This window comes from Sphaerodactylus townsendi, linkage group LG08 (assembly GCF_021028975.2).
Source record: "Sphaerodactylus townsendi isolate TG3544 linkage group LG08, MPM_Stown_v2.3, whole genome shotgun sequence".
NCBI lineage: Eukaryota > Metazoa > Chordata > Lepidosauria > Squamata > Sphaerodactylidae > Sphaerodactylus > Sphaerodactylus townsendi.
The window spans coordinates 95503792-95524576 of NC_059432.1; the positions used below are offsets into that span (position 1 = coordinate 95503792).

A 20785-nucleotide genomic window follows, 5' to 3' on the forward strand; every position below is an offset into this window, starting at 1 on the left:
TGTCTCTACTAGGTCATGCTATACTGTCTCTTCAGTAGAACTCGAAACATCAGTTCAGTTCTCATAGTACCCTTTTCATATACTTTCAGTGGTTTGCCATCAGTTTGTAAAAGTTTATCTTCTTCACTTTTTTCCAATTAAATAAAAAATATTTTTCATTATTGCAAACAAAGAAAAAAGATCCAGAGTCCAAAATAAATAAATTTGCTGTACTTTTGCAGTCACTTGAAATCATGTATGCATATCTTTTCTTTGTTTGTCCCTTTTCTGTAACTTTCTCCTTTTCTTTGTCTGTCTTCATAGCTAAAGTCTTATTAACATCACCACTTCTATAAGCATTACTTGGTTCTTTCTCTCTACCTCTCCCAGCTGATTGTCTTTCACAACAATATTTAACCATATGTCCCCTTCTTCCACATTTAAAACAAATTATTTCACTGGCATGATATAGTCTAAGCACAGATCAGCTTTTCATTGAATTTGATGCTTTCCTTTCCTTTCTGCATCTGTATCTTTTAGATAATTCAGAACATCATTCCGGACTCTTTGGCCTCAAGTACAGACACTTGGTTTTCAAAATTTTTTGGCAAAGACCCCAGGATTACTGAAATAATCCTGCCCTAATTTGCATGACCATTTCAAATGCTCATTCAAACTGTGCCCGTCTTTCATTCTTGCACTGTAGAGCCTGCTTTTTAGAAGTCTTATTTTCTTTACTGATTTTACACAGGATTTTTCTTCCAAGCCTTTCCAAAGATCACAGGCAGATTTACAGCTCATAATAAAGACACTCTCCTCATCCTCTATCGTTGAAGCCAGGAGATAGCCTGCTCTGGAATCAGCTATTTTAAACAATTCCAACTCATGGAGATTTGGGGGGATTTCTTGCTCAATCACATGGGAGAAATTCTGAATAGCAAGCGCATGCTTCATACAAAATTGCCAAATCAACAATTTTTTCTCATCCAACCAAGGGACAGCTGAGAGAGGGGGACTGCTTGCCAGGGCCTGTTGGTTTGGGGTTTGTACTGCACTCACATTTGCTGAAACAATCATTGCTGGGTTAGAGGTGCTTATTGAGGTTTCTTCATCTGACATCTTGCTTCTTTAGGGGCTTCCTTTATATAAGCAAGTCACTTTGCATCAGAGAGAAAAGTATATGCAGTGGAAACTTCTGTGCCCTTAACCTTTTGTTGTATTGCAATGAGTCAGCAGACAATAGATCAGAGATGTGAGTGAGTTGTTTTTGTAGAATTTTGCTAGATAACAAATGAATTTATACCAATTCCAAAGCCAATTGACATTGGCATTTTCAGTGAACTTATGACTTCAAATATAGGGAGCACAGCAAACTCTCATTCCCTATGAAAGTGCATCAGTCCATAGGTTGTCTATGCAGCCCCTCATCTGTGTTCTCTTACTGTGTCTGCCTCTCCTTTTTTGCTGGAAGAAGAAAGGAGAGAGATCTTTCCAGAAGCTCCTGTGATTCCAGGCATGTAACAGAGAGCTCTGGAGACCTACAGTGTTTTTGTAGTATTTATAGAACACAAGTGGAATCAAAAAGGCCTATAAAGGCCATTACCCCATGTTAGATGTTCAGAGGCACCCTGAACTTTTGCGATGTTTTACCTTCAACCATTTCATGCCTCTCTATCTGCCTCTGTGTTTCAGCCCCAAATCACCTCATTCGCACATATTTATATATCCACCCCCAGTAGGGTGGCCAGGTCTATAGCAAGAGACTCCCCTTGACCCCCCCCCATTTCCTGTCACCACTTGACAGCATGAACCAGAAGTGTTGTCATCATGTTGCTGTGATACTCTAGGGTCCCTTCTGCACATGCAGAATAATGCACTTTCAAACCACTTTCAATGCACTTTGCAGCTGGATTTTACTGTACAAAATAGCAAAATCCACTTGCAAACAATTGTGAAAGTGGATTGAAAGTGAGTTATTCTGCATGTGTGGAAGGGGCCACTGAGAGCTATATGGTGAAATCTCGTTGGCGAATCTTAGAGCATCATGATGGCAGCATAAGGTTATTCTGGTATGTTCCCATCCCGTTCTGCCTCCCGCCCAGTGGCATTGCTGGAATTGCAAACCTAGTCACACACTGGAAGAGTTACACTTTGCCATGTTCTGAAAGGCACCCCAATTCAACACAACATTTTCTAAAGGTTTAGCCCCACCAATAAAACATCCAGTGCATTAAAGATCAGTCAGGTCCCAGGTACTTTAGGCCAAACCATACCATGCTGAGAAATCAATTCACAGTAATCAGATAGCTAATGCTCAATCATAATTTGCAGAGACAACTGAAGCAGGTAGTATACACAGATTTATTTGGAAATCCTTAAACCCTTTATCTATTCAGACAGAAAGAATGATCTGCAGACAGGAAGATGAACAAAGAGATAGAAGTCTTTATACACACACAGCACATTTGCTTTCAAAGGGATTCTTCTCTTTACAGTGAGTCTGTATCTCTTTTCTTTGTGAACTGGCCGTCAGGACTGGCCAGCTTCCCCATAAATATAATAGAACCTATGCATAGGAAAGAAAAAAAATACATGTTTTAGATGTGAATTTAATAATATAAGTACAGCATTACAACTATCACTGATAAAAATCCAATGCAAAAAAAATTTCCAAGAGCTTTTATGCATGCAGTGCTTACCTCGCAGCTATGGGCTTTGCAATGGGTTTTCCCCACAGTTTTTATTTGAACAGGATTCTCCCGCTGTGAAGTGTCCACAGCCAAACAGATCTGCCATTTGGCTCCCCCACCCACCCCCGTTCCTTGTACTGTCTGATTGGGAGGAACAGCTTTTGTGTGGGCTGGGAAAGCTGGGAGGAGTGAGGAAACCCGAATGAGGAGAAATACAGGTTGATTCCCCTTGTTTTTCTTTCACACCCACCCCACACTAAAAAGTTGCATGTTAGCCTGTCTTGGAAACTGTAGGGAGAGTCTGATCTAAGAATTCTGAAGAGGGTGGGCAGTGGCGTAGCGCTAAGGGAATGGGGGGTGCGATGCACCAGGCACACACCGGGGTGTGGTGTGGCAGGGGTGCAAGGGGCACATGTGCCCCAGGTACAGTTCCTCCTTACTCCAGCCCTGCATGTGCAGAACTGAGAATCCTACCTGAGGGGAATGTATGCCTGAACGTGAAGGAGACCAAACATGCATAATGGCCCTCAGAGAGTTCCCTCCACTCAAAGTAAGTGCTTCCATTGTCGAAGTGTTTCCAGTGTTAAGGATGTGTCTTCTGATCCTCAGCAGAAAGCTACCTTTATGGAAATTACGCCCAGAACTAGTCTTTCTTTCTGGAGCAACAAAGATGATCTTTGCCCTCTTCTATGAGACACCCCTTCAAGAATTAGAAGAATACAATTTCTTTAGAAAACCCAGTGTCATCAACATTTCCCGAAATATTTGTTTCTCAGACTTCTGACAGTCTTTGTTGCCCTTATTATTTGCTTGTAATCCCTAAAACTGGAGGGAAGTTGATGTGATGTGTAGCGTCAGATCTTGAAAGCTAAAAAGGGTTGGAACTTGGATGGTGGATCACCAAGGAAGGCTCTGCAAGGGTGGCTGTGTCAAACCACCTCTGCTTCTCAGTTGCTTCGAAAGTCCTTTGCCAGCGTTGCCATAAATTGGTTGCGACTTGATAGCCCTCGCGTAAGTATGTACTCCTTAAAACAGGTCTGCAAGGTAGGTCAGATGGAGGCTGAAGGAGAGTGGTTTGCCTACATTTATCAAGCAAGCTTAGCTCAAAAGCAAATACTGGCCAGCCGGAAACAGAATACATAGGATTTTAATCCCCAAAGGAGGAAAAAGACAACAAACCTATTTTCATTTTTAATCTCTCTGTAAATTTCCTTGTCATACACCTAATTATGCCAAAGAAATGTTTTGACGTTGCTGACATTCAGGTATCAGATGTTGGGATTATAATAAATTATCTTCCAAGCCAGAACAAAAAAAAAATCATTAATATACATTTATATCCAAGTCAGTGGATGTGCTACAGCAATTGTTTCATTGCTTAGAGTTGACTTAGACTCCTCGGTTTATTCTGTCAGAGTCTATGTCTTCCTGAACCTCATAGTCTTCCCTTCAGAGGTTAATTCATTTTAAACCAAATTTAAAAAAAACACCTTTTGGGGTTTTTGGGATAATGAAAAGGAATGAAAAAAACCCAAGCAAATTAAACAGTTCATTCATTTCAATTCATTAATCTGGAGTCTAGTATTCTATAATATAGTTCATGGACAGTCCATGTACTTACTGATAGACTACATTTGCCCAGTAGGGCAACTAGAGACTCCCTGATGCCATTACAGGTAACCAAATAATGTGCAGAGAATATGTACTTCCCCTTCCTATGTGACTCTGCGACAGATGGGATCAGAGCCATGCACAATGTATTGTCTTAGTTCTGTAGTCTCTCAACTGACATCTTAAGCCACCCCACTCTGACAGTTTGAGTTGCCTGGGGTCCTATTAGTAAGGTCGCCAACCTCCAGGTGGTGACTGGAGATTTCCCATTATTTCAACTGATCTCCAGGAAACAGAGATCAGCTCACTTGCATTCTGTGTTTCTCAAGAGCTTTTGGAAACAATGGGGCTTCTGTAATCTGAGAACCCAAGATGTAGCACAGCATGCATTTTCCAGATTCAAACCCAGTATGTTCAGTCCAAAGTAGACCAAAAAATGTGTAGAGGTCCCGGCAGAGTTCCCTCCGCCAGCCCAGCCGTTCTCAGCTTCCACTCCCAAATCTCCAGGAATTTTTCAACCCAGAGGGGGTAACCCTAATCAGAATGTAGATAAAATGTTAGTTCCTGAGACTCAGGGTTTATTACTTTCAGGTTATTAAGAGCTTTGCTGAGATTTGTCTACCATTATGATAAATTACAAGTAATTCGATGTGGAAGTTTCTGTAACAAAAATACTGATTGTGTAATTGCTAAAAATAACAGTAATTTCCTCCTCTTTATTGCAGCCACTATTATTTCCTGAAAATGAGCTGTCACTCATCCTAATTCTCAATTTAAAGCAGCAGGTTAGTTTAGACAATTTGATTTTAGCAGAGATCATAAAACAGTAAAGCAGGAATTTTTTTTTTTGCACTAAGCGCTGGTTGTTAAAGGTTATAGAGCCAATAAAAAAAGGATTTTCTCCCCTGTTTTCTCCTAAGGATATTATGCCAATGGCAGCCACAGAGTCCCATAGCCCCTCTTTCTTTATATTCTGTCCTGGCCCCCACCTGGTGGAATAAATTCTCGAGCAAGATCAGGGCCCTGCAGGATTTGCGTCATTTCCGTAAGGCCTGCAAGACAGAGCTATTCCGCCAGGCCAGCTGGGTTGATATTTATTATCTTGCAGGCCAGCTGGGTTGACATTTATTATCACTGGTCTCCCATAGAATATTGGGGTTTTAAGTAGCCATCATATCTGTAAATGCTGGATTTTATAGTATTTTAAATTATGTATTGCTGTTTTAATTGTATATTGTTTTGTATTGTTGTATGGCCTTCCTGAGCCTTTTGGGGATGGGCAGGGTAGAAATAGATAGATAGATAGATAGATAGATAGATAGATAGATAGATAGATAGATAGATAGATAGATAGATAGATAGATAGATAGATAGATAGATAGATAGATAGATAGATAGATAGATAGATAGATAGATAGATAGATAGATAGATAGATAGATAGATAGATAGATAGATAGATATATAGATAGATAGATAGATAGATAGATAGATAGATAGATAGATAAAAGATGATAGATGAAAGATGATAGATAGATAGATAGATAGATAGATAGATAGATAGATAGATAGATAGATAGATAGATAGATAGATAGATAGATAGATAGATAGATAGATAGATAGATAGATAGATAGATAGATAGATAGATAATACAGTGTCTGTGAAAGCCTTCCAAAAATCATAAATTTCATCAGGGATCACAGTCAACTGGAAGTTTCCTGGGGTTTGGGCCTGTGTCACATGTAATTTTAAGCTGTACATGTTTTTAGCGTGTGCACTGAAAAGAATCAGTTAGGTGGATGGATGATGATAGCTACAGATGAATACTTTCAGCCCACAATGTAGGATTCACCAGACCTTTTGGTTGGGCTAACTGACCATTACCTATTAGCATTGGTGGAACTAGTTCTACTAGAGGTAGAAATAGGAGGAATTGTAGTACCAACGATTTATTAGATTAGAGTTATGGCTTTTGGAACTGTTGTCTGGACTGTCATTGAGACCTTATATTCATACATTATATTTCTAAATATAATAATTAATCATCAAGTGCTATCAAGTTGCAGTTGACTTAAAATGACCTCTTGTGGGGTCACCACTGCTCTGCATAACAATCCCAGACTTCCATGTTGGTATCCCATCCAAGTAATAACTATGGCCAACCCTGTTTAAGCTGACGAGGTCTGACCAGCTCTGGCTAGTTGGGGTTATTTAGGCTGCTGTTTCAAGTATTCATTTTTTTTTTAGTGTGAATGCTGCAAAATATCAAAAAATTGGGATCAGGTGTTTCTCCCTGTCAAGTGTACATTTGGCGACAAACCTTGCAAGGATCCTGAGGAAGATTTTCAGAACATTCACTCAGCCCCCTCCTTCCACGACAGGATCAATTGCTTCTCTGGATGACTCCTCCCCCTTGACTTTAGCCCTGGACATATGATACATCCCCATATAGTTAACAAGGGAGTAGAACTAAGAACTCTGGGCATGCCCTTTTACCTAAATGTGAACACAGCACATGTGAATGTACAAATTCCATCCACATGATCAGGAACAAATGTTAAAAGTCATGGAGATAAATACAATAGGTTGAAAAAAATTCATTCAGTTTAACCCAGTTTTCTTCCATGCATTTCCTGCATGGCTTTTGTACATAAAGGTTTTGTCACCAAAATGGACACCTGTGTAAGGATTTACATGCAGTGTATTTCATTCCATCACTTCCTTCCCTTGCTTAATATACTTCTCCATTACCTGATCTCAGAGAACTGTGACTTGTAGCAACATACCTGTCGAATTATGCTTCAGGATAAAAAGGAACGGCCGGTTAGCCACAAACTGGTGTGGTGTCATGCTCATGATTGCTGCCACATGCATTCCTGCAACATACAGGTGGGTTTTTTAAAAAAAAAATAGAAACATTGCAAACAACATTGTTGTGTTAGTTTAGCAGCAACGTCTACATTCCTCTCATACCCTCTAATGAGTTCTTTTAAACATTTAAATTGTGCTTGCTTCCCGCACAGGGCAATCAAGGAGAAACAGAGATAGTAAAATCATGTACTTCGGACTCCCTTCCATCAAGTGGTGGGAAATTAATTCGTCATGGGCTGATGCTGATTCTGGCAGCAGGTAGGCTGCAAGGCACAGATTGATAGTCAAGGACCATGAGACCTTTGGCTGTTTCCTGTGGTCTTGTCCACCTTGATCTTGCACCAAAGACATCCCTTTCAGCAATCCAAGCCGCAAATTACTGTCAGGAGGATTCTTATCTGAATGAAAGGGGTACATTCTTGAATCCATGTCACCAGCTATACGTAATACTTCAATTACACTGCATTCTTTCCTTGACCTGTGCTTTATGGCTTTGTATGTTTTGTAGTGAAGTAGGCCTCCCCTGCCTCGCCTGTCCTGCGAGAAAAGAGTTACGACTGTTATCTTGTTATGGGCAGGAGACCAGGTGGCTCCGCTGCTATCTGTTGCTGACCTTGGGGCAGTCTCGGTTCCAGATGCTGCCTCTGGGAAGTTGGGAGGGGGGATTCTTGTGGGGATATATGAGACTGTAGATGCCAGCTTTGTTAGAACTGGTTTTGCCAAGTACGGAACTTGAATGCCTCATCAATAAACGCTGCTGATAATCCTTTTGGAGTTCATGTATTGAGTCAACTTCCCAAGACCTAACACAACTGGCTCCAAACTGTTTTTCAGGCCTTTCCTACCTGCTTGAAGATCACATGACGTGACATGAAGCTGCCTTATACCAAATCACTCCATGACATTCAGAAACAGCTGCCTCTATCATAGCAGGATGATTGGCTGGCAACCTCTCAACAAGTTGTAATTGGTCTTTTCATCCTACGGCAACTATCTGTTGACTGTTTAGCTGAATATATTTAGTAGAGCAACATAAAAGAGACTAATACACAGTTGCTGGTTTTATATTAATGATTTTACTAACTATTAGGAAGGGTTACATAGAAGAAAATAAAGAACAACTTTCTATTCTAGCACTAACTTGGTTACATAGTTCTGCACCATGTGGTCCCACATGGTGCCTATCTAGCAAAGCAAAAGGTTTCTTCCTTGTGTGCATTGTGCAATGCAATGCAATGCCATGTGCTATAAGCTCCAACAAAGAAACATACTTTGCTTTATAACTTTCTGTCTACATGACTAGTCCCACATAGGCAATGCCCGGGCTAGCTGACCAATAGCTTAATCAATGGACTGGCCATCAAACTCTGACCTCAGTAGCTAATTAGCATGCACACAGTTAACCCCTCCATGTCTGAATTGTGACAGACACTTGCAAATACCAACACTATCGTGTGGTGGCAACCGCTCCCCCTTCTCAGAAGTGTTCACAGGTTCAACAAGATTGAGCTAAGGATTGTAGATGCAGTGAAAGCAGGGATTTGTAGAAGGAGTGAAGAACGTAAGATCAGCCCACCTTGCCTGGAAACCAGTCCTACACAGTGGCCAACTCGTTCCTCTGGAGGTCTGACAACAGGGCATGATGTCACCTCCTGGCATGGTTTACGTGAGTTATTTGGGCAGTACTGGACAGAGGTAAGAGGAATGAAGGCATAAGAGAAGATGACAAAGAAGAAGACTGCAGTAGTCAGAGTAGGAAGGAGAAGAGGAAGAGAAAGTATGGGAGTTTTAGCTATGAAGTCCATGGATGGGTATTTACTATCCTGTGCAGCCAGCAGTAAGTCATGGCATGGTTTGACAACCGATCGTATATGGAGAGCACGAAAAGTCTAAGCAATCTGAGATAAAATCAAAGTTTCAAGAAGCTAGATGGTGGTGTTGCCTATGAATATGGAAAGTAATTGAGGGGAGAGAGGATTTGGGATGAAAAATGCCACAGTGAAGTCTTGGACTTAAACTCAAGTGATGATTTATGGAGAGCTGTGAACTTTTATGTGTCCCATAGAATTTTACTGATCTAGGGCTGTGTTTTTTTATGGAACAGGGTCGTTTTAAAATAAGCTACATTTTCTAAACTGTAGGTGACTGAAAAAGGAGAGTTTGAGGTGTTGATTGAATACAGAATGTTTTTCAAGGGTGGATGGATGCAGTGCACAGAAGTATGTTTTTTTTTAAAAGCCCCTCAGATATGAAATTTAGTACCACATCTCCTCAGATAAATGGAGTCACAAGTTATTGGGGCAAGGGAGAAAGAAAAAACATCACAGTGCAGCCAATCAGAGAAGTACAGAATTGCATTGGGAAATTTCTGGAAAATTGAGGGTAGAGCCTGGAGAGGGTGGGGCTTGGGGAGTGGAAAGACCTCAGTGGGGTATGATGTCATGAAGTTCGCCCTCCTAAGCAGCCATTTTCTTCAGGAGAACTGCTCTCCATAGTATGAACATCAGTTGTAATGGGAGATCCTGAGGCTGTGTATGGAGGTTGGCAACCAGCATGAAGACCTTCTTTCTCTATTTGGGATATTTTTTGTTGCAGAATTTCCCCTCTTCCCTCCCTCTAGCAACAGTGTGGGATTAGCTTGTCACTCTGTAAAATTAATGACATCAAATTAATGACATAAAAAGAAGAAGGAGGAGGAGGAGGAGGAGGAGGAGGAGGAGGAGGAGGAGGAGGAGGAGAAGAAGAAGAAGAAGAAGAAGAAGAAGAAGAAGAAGAAGAAGAAGAAGAAGAAGAAGAAGAAGAAGAAGAAGAGTTTGGATTTATATCCCCCTTTCTCTCCTTTAGGAGACTCAAAGGGGTTTACAATCTCCTTGCCCTTCCCCCCTCACAACAAACACCCTGTGAGGTGGGTGGGGCTGACAGAGCTCCGAAGATCTGTGACTAGCCCAAGGTCACCCAGCTGGCGTGTGTGGGAGTGCACAGGCTAATCTGAATTCCCCAGATAAGCCTCCACAACTCAAGCGGCAGAGCTGGGAATCAAACCCGGTTCCTCCAGATCAGAGTGCACCTGCTCTTAGCCACTGCTCTTAGCCACTACACTAAGGTCAAAGGTCAAAATTCAAAAGGTCAAAATTCAAAACGACCCTGGACAGATTAGAGAACTGGGCCAAAACTAACAAAAAGAATTTCAGCAGAGATAAATGTAAGATACTACACTTAGGCAGAAAAAAAATGAAATGTACAGATACAGATCGGAGACACCTGGCTTGACAACAGTACATGTGAAAGGGATCTGGAAGTCTCAGTAGACATAGACCACAAACTGAACATGAGCCAACAAGAAAGCCAATGCTATTCTGGGCTGCATCAGTAGGAGTATAGTGTCTCTAGATCGAGGGATGTAATAGTACCTCCCTGTTCTGCATTGGTCAGACCTCACCTAGAATACTGTGTTCAGTTCCTGGTGCTGCAATTCAAGAAGAATATTGACAAGCTGGAATGGCTCCAGAGGAGGGTGACCAAAATGGGGTTAGCCAGCATGGGGTAGTAGTTAAGAGCAGTGGACTCTAATCTGGAGAACTGGATTTGATTTCCCACTCCTCCCCATGAGGAACAGACTCTAATCTGGTGAACTGGATTTGTTTCCTTACACCTACACATGAAGTCTGCTGAGTGATCTTGGGCTAGCCACAGCTCTCTCTGAACTCTCTCAGCCCCACCTACCTCACAAGGTGTCAATCGTGGCAAGGGGAAGGAAAGGAGTTTGTAAACCACACTGAGACTCCTTACAGTTGAAAAAAGCAGGGTATAAATCCAAAACTTTTATTCTTCTTCTAGGATAAGATTGAGGCTAGCAATCGGCAGGATATTTTCTTCAGTGGAGGGGTAGCCTCTATATCTGCTACTAATGGCTGAATAGTTCCAGGAGGCAGGGGCTAATCCCTTGAGATGTGCATCAGTGTTTGGACTATATATTATTCAGGGGTAGTGTTTATGGGAAACATCCCTCTATGAGAAACACAACAACAGATACAATCAACAGAGAGACAACAGTGGACATCATAATTAAGAAACACGGAACCACTTCATGGATATTACTTAGACACCAACCGTAACTGCACTTGTTTGACAATAAGAATTAATGAAACGGATAGCATTTACTTCTGAGTGAACACTTATTTTAAGATACATCTACCCCACCCTTCTTCCAAGAAGAAGATAACAGAGCCTACCAATACATGGTTCTCCCATTCTTATTTTATTCTCCCATAAAATAAGAGAAAATGAAGTTGACCAAACTGAGAGAGGCCCAAGGTGAATTAAGGAGTTGGTCATGGCGAGCAAGGGTTTGAACTGGTGTCTCCCCAGTGCAAGCCCAACACACTAAGCATAAGACCACTCTAGCTCACAATTGGCCATGCTGGCAGGGGCTGATGGGAATTGTAGTCCATAACATCTGGAGTGCCAAAGGTTCGCCACCACGGCCATAGGCCATATCAACTGGCTACACAAACTTCTTCCATCCCATCTAGCTGATGAGACAGTCCAGTGGCAAAACTATTTCACAGTCTAAATATTCAGCCATCCCATTTTTGTCATGTGTTGAGTTCACTGTCAAAGGGACTTTGACGGCTGCGTAATGAGATAACTGAATTTGTCACCGATTAGTTTCGACTGTCTATACTATTTTATTAAGCGGGAAGTTTTCCTGTAATAGGAAATATCACAGCATGCCATCAGTTCAGTATCCAAAATATGACATGGAAGAGAAACAGACGTTGAATCCCGTTAAATGCCTTTCACTTTACAGATCACCCGCTGTTCTCAACCGGCTCTTCGCAAGTGGGAAATGAATTACAGCAGTCCTTGTTTTTTCCCTTCTTTAGTTACAAATCGTCAAACGGCAATTGAGCCATTACTAGAAAATTCTCATACGCCGTGTCGTTTTATAATATGGTATTTTCTTTGGGGATTTAGCAAAAACGATCGAGGATAATAACCTGCTAGGGATGCACTCAGCTGAGGAAGTTGGAATCTAAAGATGCGGCTCTCCATTTTGAAACTCGTTTCAAGGGCATATTTGTGACTACGTTCACTGTTAACTATAGTTATTACCTTGCCCACAGGCATTTGTCAGGAAGAAAGTTGAAAATGGGCCACATAAACTCCAGAATGTGTTTGGGAGGAGTGGCATAAATGCATGGCCTTAAATTGGAAGAGATACGATGCTAGCAGATTGTGCTGTTCAATGAAATCAGTGTATTTCCACACCTTTTTTTTATTAACAGCTTTGCTAAGTGTGGGAAACAATTTGTAATAAGGGGTTTTGCAAATTCTACCATTTATATTCAATACAAAATAGCCAGGAGAACAGGCAGCCAATCACATTCAAGATATATTTAGCTCCTTGGGACAAGTTGTGTCTTGAGAAAAGCCGGATCTTAGATACACAGTCCTACCAATATTTATGAAGTCTTGAAGCACTTGCTGGATTGAATCAAAGGGATGATGGTTCACACATTGATATCCATCAACTAATAGCCAGGGAAACAAAACTTGCCTATAACCCAGTGGTGAGTCAGTGTGCTTTAGAGGTTAGGGAGGACTCGGAACCTAGATTTAAATATTATCACTCAGCCCTAAATATAACTTGTTAACCTCAATCAGTCAGCCTAACCAGACTTATAGGGTTAAAAATAAAAGAAGAGCCCTGCTGGATAAGACCAGTGATCTATCTAATCCAGAATCTTGTCTTACACAGTAGCCATTTACTCTGTAGGTCCAACAACAGGGCATAAAGGCTGAGGCCTTTCCCTGATGTTGCCTCCTGATACTGGGATTCAGAGATGTACTGCCTTTGAACATGGAGGTTCTCTTTTGTCACCATGGCTAGCAGCCACTGATAGACCTATTCTCCATGAATCTGTCTAATCCACTTTTAAAGCCATCTTTGAAAGTGGCTCATTGCTACATCTTCTGGCAGCAAATTCCACATTTTAATCATTCATTGTGTAAAGAAGTATTTCCTTTCGTTGGTCCTGAATCTACTGCCCACTGGTTTTATTGGATGCCCCAAATTCTATAATTTTGGGAAAGGAACAAAAATTTCTCTTTGTCAAATCTCTCTACATGATGTATAATTTTATAAACCTTTGTCATATCCCTATTAGACAGCCTTTGCTGAGCTGCTAAGTCCTAAACTCGTCAGTCTTTCTTCATAAGAAACATGCTGTAGCCCATTGGTTCTCAACCTGGAGGTCGGGACCCCTTTGGGGGTTGAACAACCCTTTCACAGGGGTCGCCTAAGACTCTCTGCATCAGTGTTCTCCATCTGTAAAATGGATAAAAGTTAGGGTTGGGGGTCACCACAACATGAGGTACTGTATTAAAGGGTCGTGGGACTGAGAAGGTTGAGAACCACTGCTCTAGCCTCTTACGTATACAGCCCTCTTCTGTATTGATTCCAGTTCTGCAATGTCCTTCTTGAAGTATGGTGACCAGAGTGGAAAGTACTCCAAATGAGGCCACACCAGAAATCTATGCAGGGACAATTCAAGAAGAAACATTTGAATTTATACCCTACTTTTCTTAACTGTAAGGAGTCTCAGAGTGATTTACAAACTCCTTCCTTTCCTCCCCCCACAGCAGACACCTTACAAACAAACAAACAAACAAACAACAAACAAACAAACAACAACTTTATTAGGCATGAATATCAGAAAAGTCACAACAGAGAAACATCAAGACAAAATAGGTAAGATATGTCTTACCATCAGGACCGGCAATAGAAACTGAGCTGTTTTCCCTAGCACTATAGGATCATTTCTACTCAGTAGTTTCACAATATTCAGTAGTTTTACAATTCAGTAGTTTTACAGTGCTCTGGAGAACAGTTATGTATGGACCCTAGTAATAAAGCACCCCTAAAAAGCTTGTATTTTGGGCAGCTGAGCAAAGTGGTTCGATAAGAGTTGGACAATATGGACACACCCTATCCGATATAGGAATGTTGACAAACTGGCCCTGTAGAAGAGCTGGAGAAAACAGGTTACACCTGGCCCTGGTGAGGGCCCATCAATGCTAAGATCGGATAGCAGCAGACACCTTGTGAGGTAGGTGGGGATGAGAGAGTTCTGAGGGAATTGTGACTGGCTCAAAATCACCCAGCAGGCTTCATGTGGAGGAGTGGAGAATCAAACCCAGTTCTCCAGATTAGTTTCCACCACTCCAAACCACTATACCACGCAAGCAAAACATCTAATTGGCCTCTGAGTGAAACAAGATGTTGGACTAGATGGTCCATTGCTCTGTCCCAGCATGACTGTCCTTATATTCTTACCTCAGTACAATTACCTTAGTTGCTGTAGATGGTGAGACTCCCTCGCTCAATAAGTACACCACAACGACAGGCTGGAAAAGGAATGGGCCGCAGCCCGTTTATTAAACAACAAACATATAACAAGAACTATATACATCAGAGCTGGGCGGCAAACGGGTCGCACATCACATCCCAATGAATGGGAATCCAAGGGAAGCGCCCCAGACCGCCATCCCTGAATGCTTCCACACTTCCTTCCCCGAGGGGAGACGGCACCGGGCTGAGCCTCCCCACAATGCCTCTGCCCGCCTCCTGGGTGTTTCAGCTGGGCGTCGGGCACCGGGCTGCTCATGGCCGCCCAACGCCCCAACCTAACTCCCACTTCCTAAAGCCCGGGCAGCCCGCCCTGCGGCCCGCCAGCCTGCCCGCCCCCACCCCCCGGCCCTCATAGGGCGCAAGCCTGGGACTCCCAGCCGAAGGCTCGCTCTTCCCCAGATGTGCTACACCTGTGAACCCGCCACGAGCTGCCCACCCTTGCAGCTCACCGCCCAAGCTCCCCTCAAGCCTGAGCCTGTCTCAAACCATAATCCACCACGAGCAAACTGAACTGACTGAAGCCACAAGTCCATGCCCCATTGGGACAGGCGGACGCCATCCGCTGAAAAGGTCCATGACTCACATTCGGAGTCCTACACCGCTTCCCCGAGGGAAAGTACCCACCTTGGCGTGGGCCAGCTTTATTAACTTTTCTGCAGGCCCTATCCACGGCCATGGATCCACCGGGCTTCCGGCCCACGAGCCGCTGCACCATCTCGACCAAACCAAGGTCATATTAGGCCGGGTGCCTGGCAAAGTCTTCCTGAGCGCATGCCATCGCGAAAACGCGAGGTCAAGGCCCGACCTGGCAGGGAGATCTTCCTCCCAAGGTGATGGACCAGGAGGTCCGAGTAGCCAGCTGAAAATGTATTCAATGATCTTTGGGCTCTAGCTCATGCCAAAGCATGTGCCCCTGCCCCAACCAGGAAATTCACGGGCGCCCCCCCGAAGTCCGAGATGCTGGCCCCCAGCCTGGACTTGTAGGCGAGTCCCCACTCTGTTGACGAGTCAGCCCCACGACCCACACCTGCCAATAGACAGTCTGGCGGCCCCTGAGCCTGAGGAGGGAAATCAAGTCAGGTACAACAGCCCCCACCGCCACCTTCTAAATTGGCGGATATCCTCCGGGGCCCTGCCTTCTGCTGTCAAGGCCGGGCGGCCTTATTCTGAACGAGAGTGTAGGCTTCAACTCCACGGCCGTGCGTGAGCCAAGCATGCCCTGAACACCGCCAGCATTTGGAACCTGGTGGGAGGGGGACTCCATCTCATGCACTGCGAGCATACCCACTCCCACCCGAGGGCCTGTGCCAGAGCTACACTCAATAAGGGGAGGGAGGGGCAGTGTGACAGTTCGTAGGGCCGGGTGCATGGTGACCCAAGCCCCACGGGCCCTCTTGGTCGGTTTCCTTTTGAATGAGCCAGCCAAGCTGCGGGACTGGCGTCCCCCCGGCCAGGACGCCCAGGTGTTCCCATTGCAGCGCTGGTGTTGAAGGTCAACCCTGTAGGGCGCACGCCCCCAGGCCTGGAAAGCCCCGCGGGTGGCGGAAGGCTGGGCGCGCAGCAAGCGCCATAGCGGGCCGCACACCTGCCCCTAGGAGCCCCAGTGACCGCCTCAACACTTCCTTGGTGACCGGCGCCTGAGGTCCCCTGTTTGGTGCGCCCACCTGCCGCCTATCCAGCCACTAGGCGGCGAACTACAAACTTTGCGACGCCAGGAAACCGGAACCTTGCAGTAGAAAGCATGCCCGCCAGGTGCACCCCCATAGTGCACGGGTGTAACCCCTGCCCATGGAGCCGACCAAATACTCGAGGAGGAGGCCAGTGTCCACCCCACCGCAAACCGGCGCCCGGAGGACGCAGCGAAGTCGGTAAAATCGCAGACACGGCTCCGGCCAGACATCAGACGCAATACCGTGCCAACGAAGCAAAACACACCTGTGATGACGCCTCGCCAAGGCTCCAGAGGGGACGCCGCACTGTCGCTGAACGGCTCCCGCTTCCGGGGCCAGGCGCCGAAACGATCCACCTGCTGGCAAGATAAAGCATCAGCAATCCTATCCTGCAACCTGGAACAAAAGCAGCTTTGAAAGAGATAAGCAGAGTGAGGCAGGTAAGAACCAAAATGGGAAACCAGGCGCATGACCCGAGCCGATTTTGTTTGACTGTCTGTTTACTACACGCACCACCGCCCGCTGTCTTTAATTCAGAAAAGCACCCGCTTGTTAAGCCAGAGGTTGTTTCGCACGTGCACCGCCACCAGGATGGGGAAACAGCTCCAGAAAAGTGAGATCCCTGGTGATGCCCCTGCTGCCACTCTGGGGCCAAAGGCCCTGCTTCCACTGACCCCGAAGAACACGCCAAACCAAAAGCCCCAGAGGCATCAGGAGTGCAACCTGCAACTCCAGGCCAGGTTCCAAAGCTGATTGCTACAGAGAGAGATGCCGCTAGAAGTTTCGGAGGAAGGACAACCAGACCAGTAGGTCTCTTTCATGCCCCGGAGACCCTGGATGATGGTCAGGGACTTGCAGCCCGACAAGGACTCTCACCAGCCCGGGAGCAGAAAGTTCTCTGGTTCGGGGCTACCCACCCTGCAAGCTAAATTAAGGTGGCCGGTAAGGACTGGACCAGGTGCACCCTGCATTTTTTGGAGGAGAAGAACGGACGGTTAAGGGGCTGAAAGTGGGCTGTAAGCTTGTCAGCCGAGTGAGGACGTGCTCTAGAACCGTGGTCCGTCCAGGTGAATACCCAGGTAGCTGAGGGCAGTGGCGGGGCCCCGCCTCATTGTTGGGAGCCAAGGGGGACCCCAGCTCGGGCGCCAGGACCTGGAAAGCCTGAAGGGCCAGCCTACACCCCGGGTGCCCTGCCCGCCGCCATAAACAAGAAATCATCAAGGTAATGAGTCGCCGAGGGCACCTTCGCCTGAAAGCCCATTCGAGGAAGGTGCTGAAAGTCTCAAGGCGGGCGCGAGGGTAAAGGAGCAGCCCATGGCATGGCCTTGTCCACATACCACCCCTTGGCGGATGCCCAACAGCTCGAAGTCCATGGGGAAATGGGCAGGAGCCGAAGGTTGACTGACCGTCGACACTTGCTAGGATGCCCCGACCCGCTTCGCCTGATGCAGAGGATGGCTTCGTCCAGTGGCGTGAACGGACCGAACAAACCTCTGGGTCAATGAAAATTCACGGAGTCAGCCTGGTAGGAGAGGTGTTGAATTAAGCTTAAACTCCCCGGGCTTCTTAGGCACGACGCCAATTGGGGAGAGACCCTGAGGTTGGGAGGGGAGGGTGACAGAAAGGGCTGCAATGCGGCCAGCCTGGATTTCCTTTGCTGAGCTTATCAGCCACCGCCCAGGAGATCGCGGACAGATTTTAGATTGCTGGCATGGTGTTTCTCCATGGGTCTTGGTATGGAAATGCGGAAACCAGAAGAGAAACCTCCCAGCAGTAAGAGCCCCCCCTGGTCCGGGTAGAGCTGCAACCACTCCAACAGCACCCCACTTGAACGGGAAGGGGCCAGAGACTGCAGCTGAGCGAAAGCACCAGTGTTTTATGGGCGGAGCAATCACTCTGGCCACCGCATCTTTGAGGCCCGAAGGCCATGCACTGGCCTGCCGAAGGAAGCCCCGCTGGCTTGGGACAGCTGATCCTGCTGTGGCTGCTAGAACAAAGGGAGCAAGAGTGCTCATATCTACATTTCCTGTCAGCTGGCAGGCACCTTTGTTGAATTCCCAACACAACCCTTGGCCCCCACCCGCCCGGTAGGCTCTGGCTGGCCTTTGTGGGAACGGGAGGATCCGCCTCCCATGGCGAGCTGGACCGTCACCATCCCAGTTTGGTCGCGGATGAGGTCCCAACGAAAAGGCACTGCAGCGGCTGCTCTTTTGGCGGATGGCCTGCCGTAGTTGCATGGCCGCGAGTCTCCTATAGCCATACCGGTGCCCGCAGCACATGCCGGGCTGATGGGAGCTGCGTAGATGCCAGGCTCAAGTAAGGGATACTGCCCGATGAGGGCCAGGAATTCGTGAAGCCCTGCAGCCAGTTGCGGAAATTCCGCCGCCGCTGCCTGGTCCTTCCGCTTTTGGTCGGCCTTCCTGCCCGGCCAAACCCAACTCCTCCCGCTGCAGGAACTTAAAGATATCCACATAATACCCATCCAGCCTGGGCCCCGAGCTTCCTGGGAGGTGGGACCTGGCTGGTTGCCGCTGGGCCGTCCTGAGCCGGGCTAGGGATGGCGCCAATACCTTCCGAAACGCCTGCGCTTTGTAAGCCCCCCCGCGGAGAGCAGGCACCCTCCCCGCGACCCCAGTAACCTGGGCGGTCATCATCCCCAGACCTACCCGACGACGAAGAGCTGGGATCGCCTGGTGAACGGGAACGCTCTGGACGACCGCTTCCTCCTTCCTGCTCCTCGCTACCAGGTCAATGGACGATCCACCGATGTGGACGCTGCCAACCGAGGTACAAAGTTGCAGCACATCCGCTGCCCGCCGAGGCCCCATGCCGCCCCTCCGCCGGGCGCTGGCCTCGGGCCCCGACCGGTGGGCCCGGACTCGCCGCCCGGCCAGGACTTGAGAAAGATGCAGTAGGGGTGTCTTACTCAGGTTATGGACTGGCAGGATCGGGTGCCCATAAGGCCGGGATGTGGTGTTCAAGCGGGAAGATACTGGCCGGCACCCCGGGACTGGGAGGGCTCCTCCTAAATGGAGACTACTGTCCCACATGTCAATTCGCCGCCCCTCAAGCCGCATGGGGAGACAAGCCAGAGCTCAAGGCCGCCTCGGCTGGGCTAGTTCATACACGCCTAATTCCACTGGGTCGTCAGTCTGCCCCAGCCAGACTGGACTCCTGTCTAGTAGAGCACGCTACTGCCCCATGGCCAGCTCTGCAGCAGGCTGCCTGCTCTTTGTCCTCGCCCATGCACAAGTAGACCGCCCAGAAACAAAGCAAGGAAGAAAGGTTGAAACAAGAGAAACAAAGAGAGGGCCAGAGGAAGAAAGGAAATCAGCTTAAAAAGGAAAGGAAAGAAAAGGCCAGTCTCCCCTTCCAGGCTCTTTACGCTGAGACTTCAATTCGCTAATTAATGCTGGTGTCTCACCTCACATGTTTAATCTGAAGGCGCCTTTAGATATACCCAGGCTCCTCCCTACTTTTTTTTTCTAGGGGGGAGCCACCATTGCACCCGGGTTCCCAGAAGCTTGCCACCAGGCCATGAGACATGTCTCCCTTTATCTTGCTGGGCAAGTGCTCACCACGAAACAAATGGCTGCCCCTGGTTATTCAGGTGCATCTTATTTTTTGTACTGCTGTCTACTCATGGGGCATAATACAGTATCCTGTACATAGCCAATTGTCTCATAAAAAACAATCTGCCTATTTTTGTGCTGTTCTCATTTATTTGAATTGGACTGGAGGGCTTTCCCAGAGATTGTGCTACATTTCGGCTACAGCGACAGATTTCATCGAAATTTCCGCAAGAAAATTCCCAAAGGACTGTGACTTGGAAGAAATATATCCGACAGCTAACAGTGAGTGAAAATTCCTCAATTTGCCTCTTTTTATATTTGTTTATATTTTCATTCACCATTTCAACCCTGAGATTTTTTTTTTTTTTGCTGTTGGTTTTGCAGCGTTGTTTTGTATTCTGTATCCTTATTTGTAACTGAAACAGTGTTTGTATATGCAATACATTTCATTTGCACATATAAAGTAAGTACAATGCTGATGTTCATTGGAAAACGCATATGTTTGATGGGGGAAACTCAGAATGAGGAAAGGATGTAGAAATAAATAATTGTGGTTAAAACAGTTGATATGAAAAGTTCAAAATTAACCTAATCAGAAGTCCCACTGTGGTTGGTGGGGCCTACTCTCATGTAGTATTTATTTACTTCATTTATAACTCACCTTTCTCCACAATGGGAGGGGAGGCAGGGATTTGAACCCAAGCTTCTTAGATGCCAGTCTACCAATCTAACCTGTAGACCTCACTGGTTCTCAATAGGAAGCCAGCCACCGGTGTTGGAAGGGGTCTCTTTGGCACCGACCCTTTGGCTCGCAATCTGGGTGTCCACCTGGACTCGTCTCTTTCAATAGAGACCCAGGTGGCACATGTAACTCGGGTTGCTTTTTTCCATCTTCGCCAGGCCCAGCGGCTGGCCCCCTATCTCTCTCAGGTCCACCTGGCCACAGTGATCCATGCAACGGTCACCTCCAGGCTGGAC

The 20785-nt window shown here is 46.2% G+C and overlaps 1 protein-coding gene across 2 annotated transcripts in view; it reads right to left on the reverse strand.

Annotated features, from left to right (window-relative positions):
- Window positions 1-2321: 2321 nt before the first annotated feature.
- The window catches only part of SERPINI2 (serpin family I member 2), a 48663-nt gene continuing 30199 nt past the window's right edge, over window positions 2322-20785 (reverse strand). For both annotated transcript variants that reach the window (XM_048506230.1, XM_048506231.1), the window contains 2 exons: window positions 7067-7156; window positions 2322-2545 (listed from right to left, as the gene is read on the reverse strand). In XM_048506230.1, coding sequence (XP_048362187.1) covers window positions 2469-2545; window positions 7067-7156 — 167 coding nt within the window. In that variant the 3' untranslated portion in view covers window positions 2322-2468. The remainder of the gene's footprint in view (window positions 2546-7066; window positions 7157-20785) is intronic.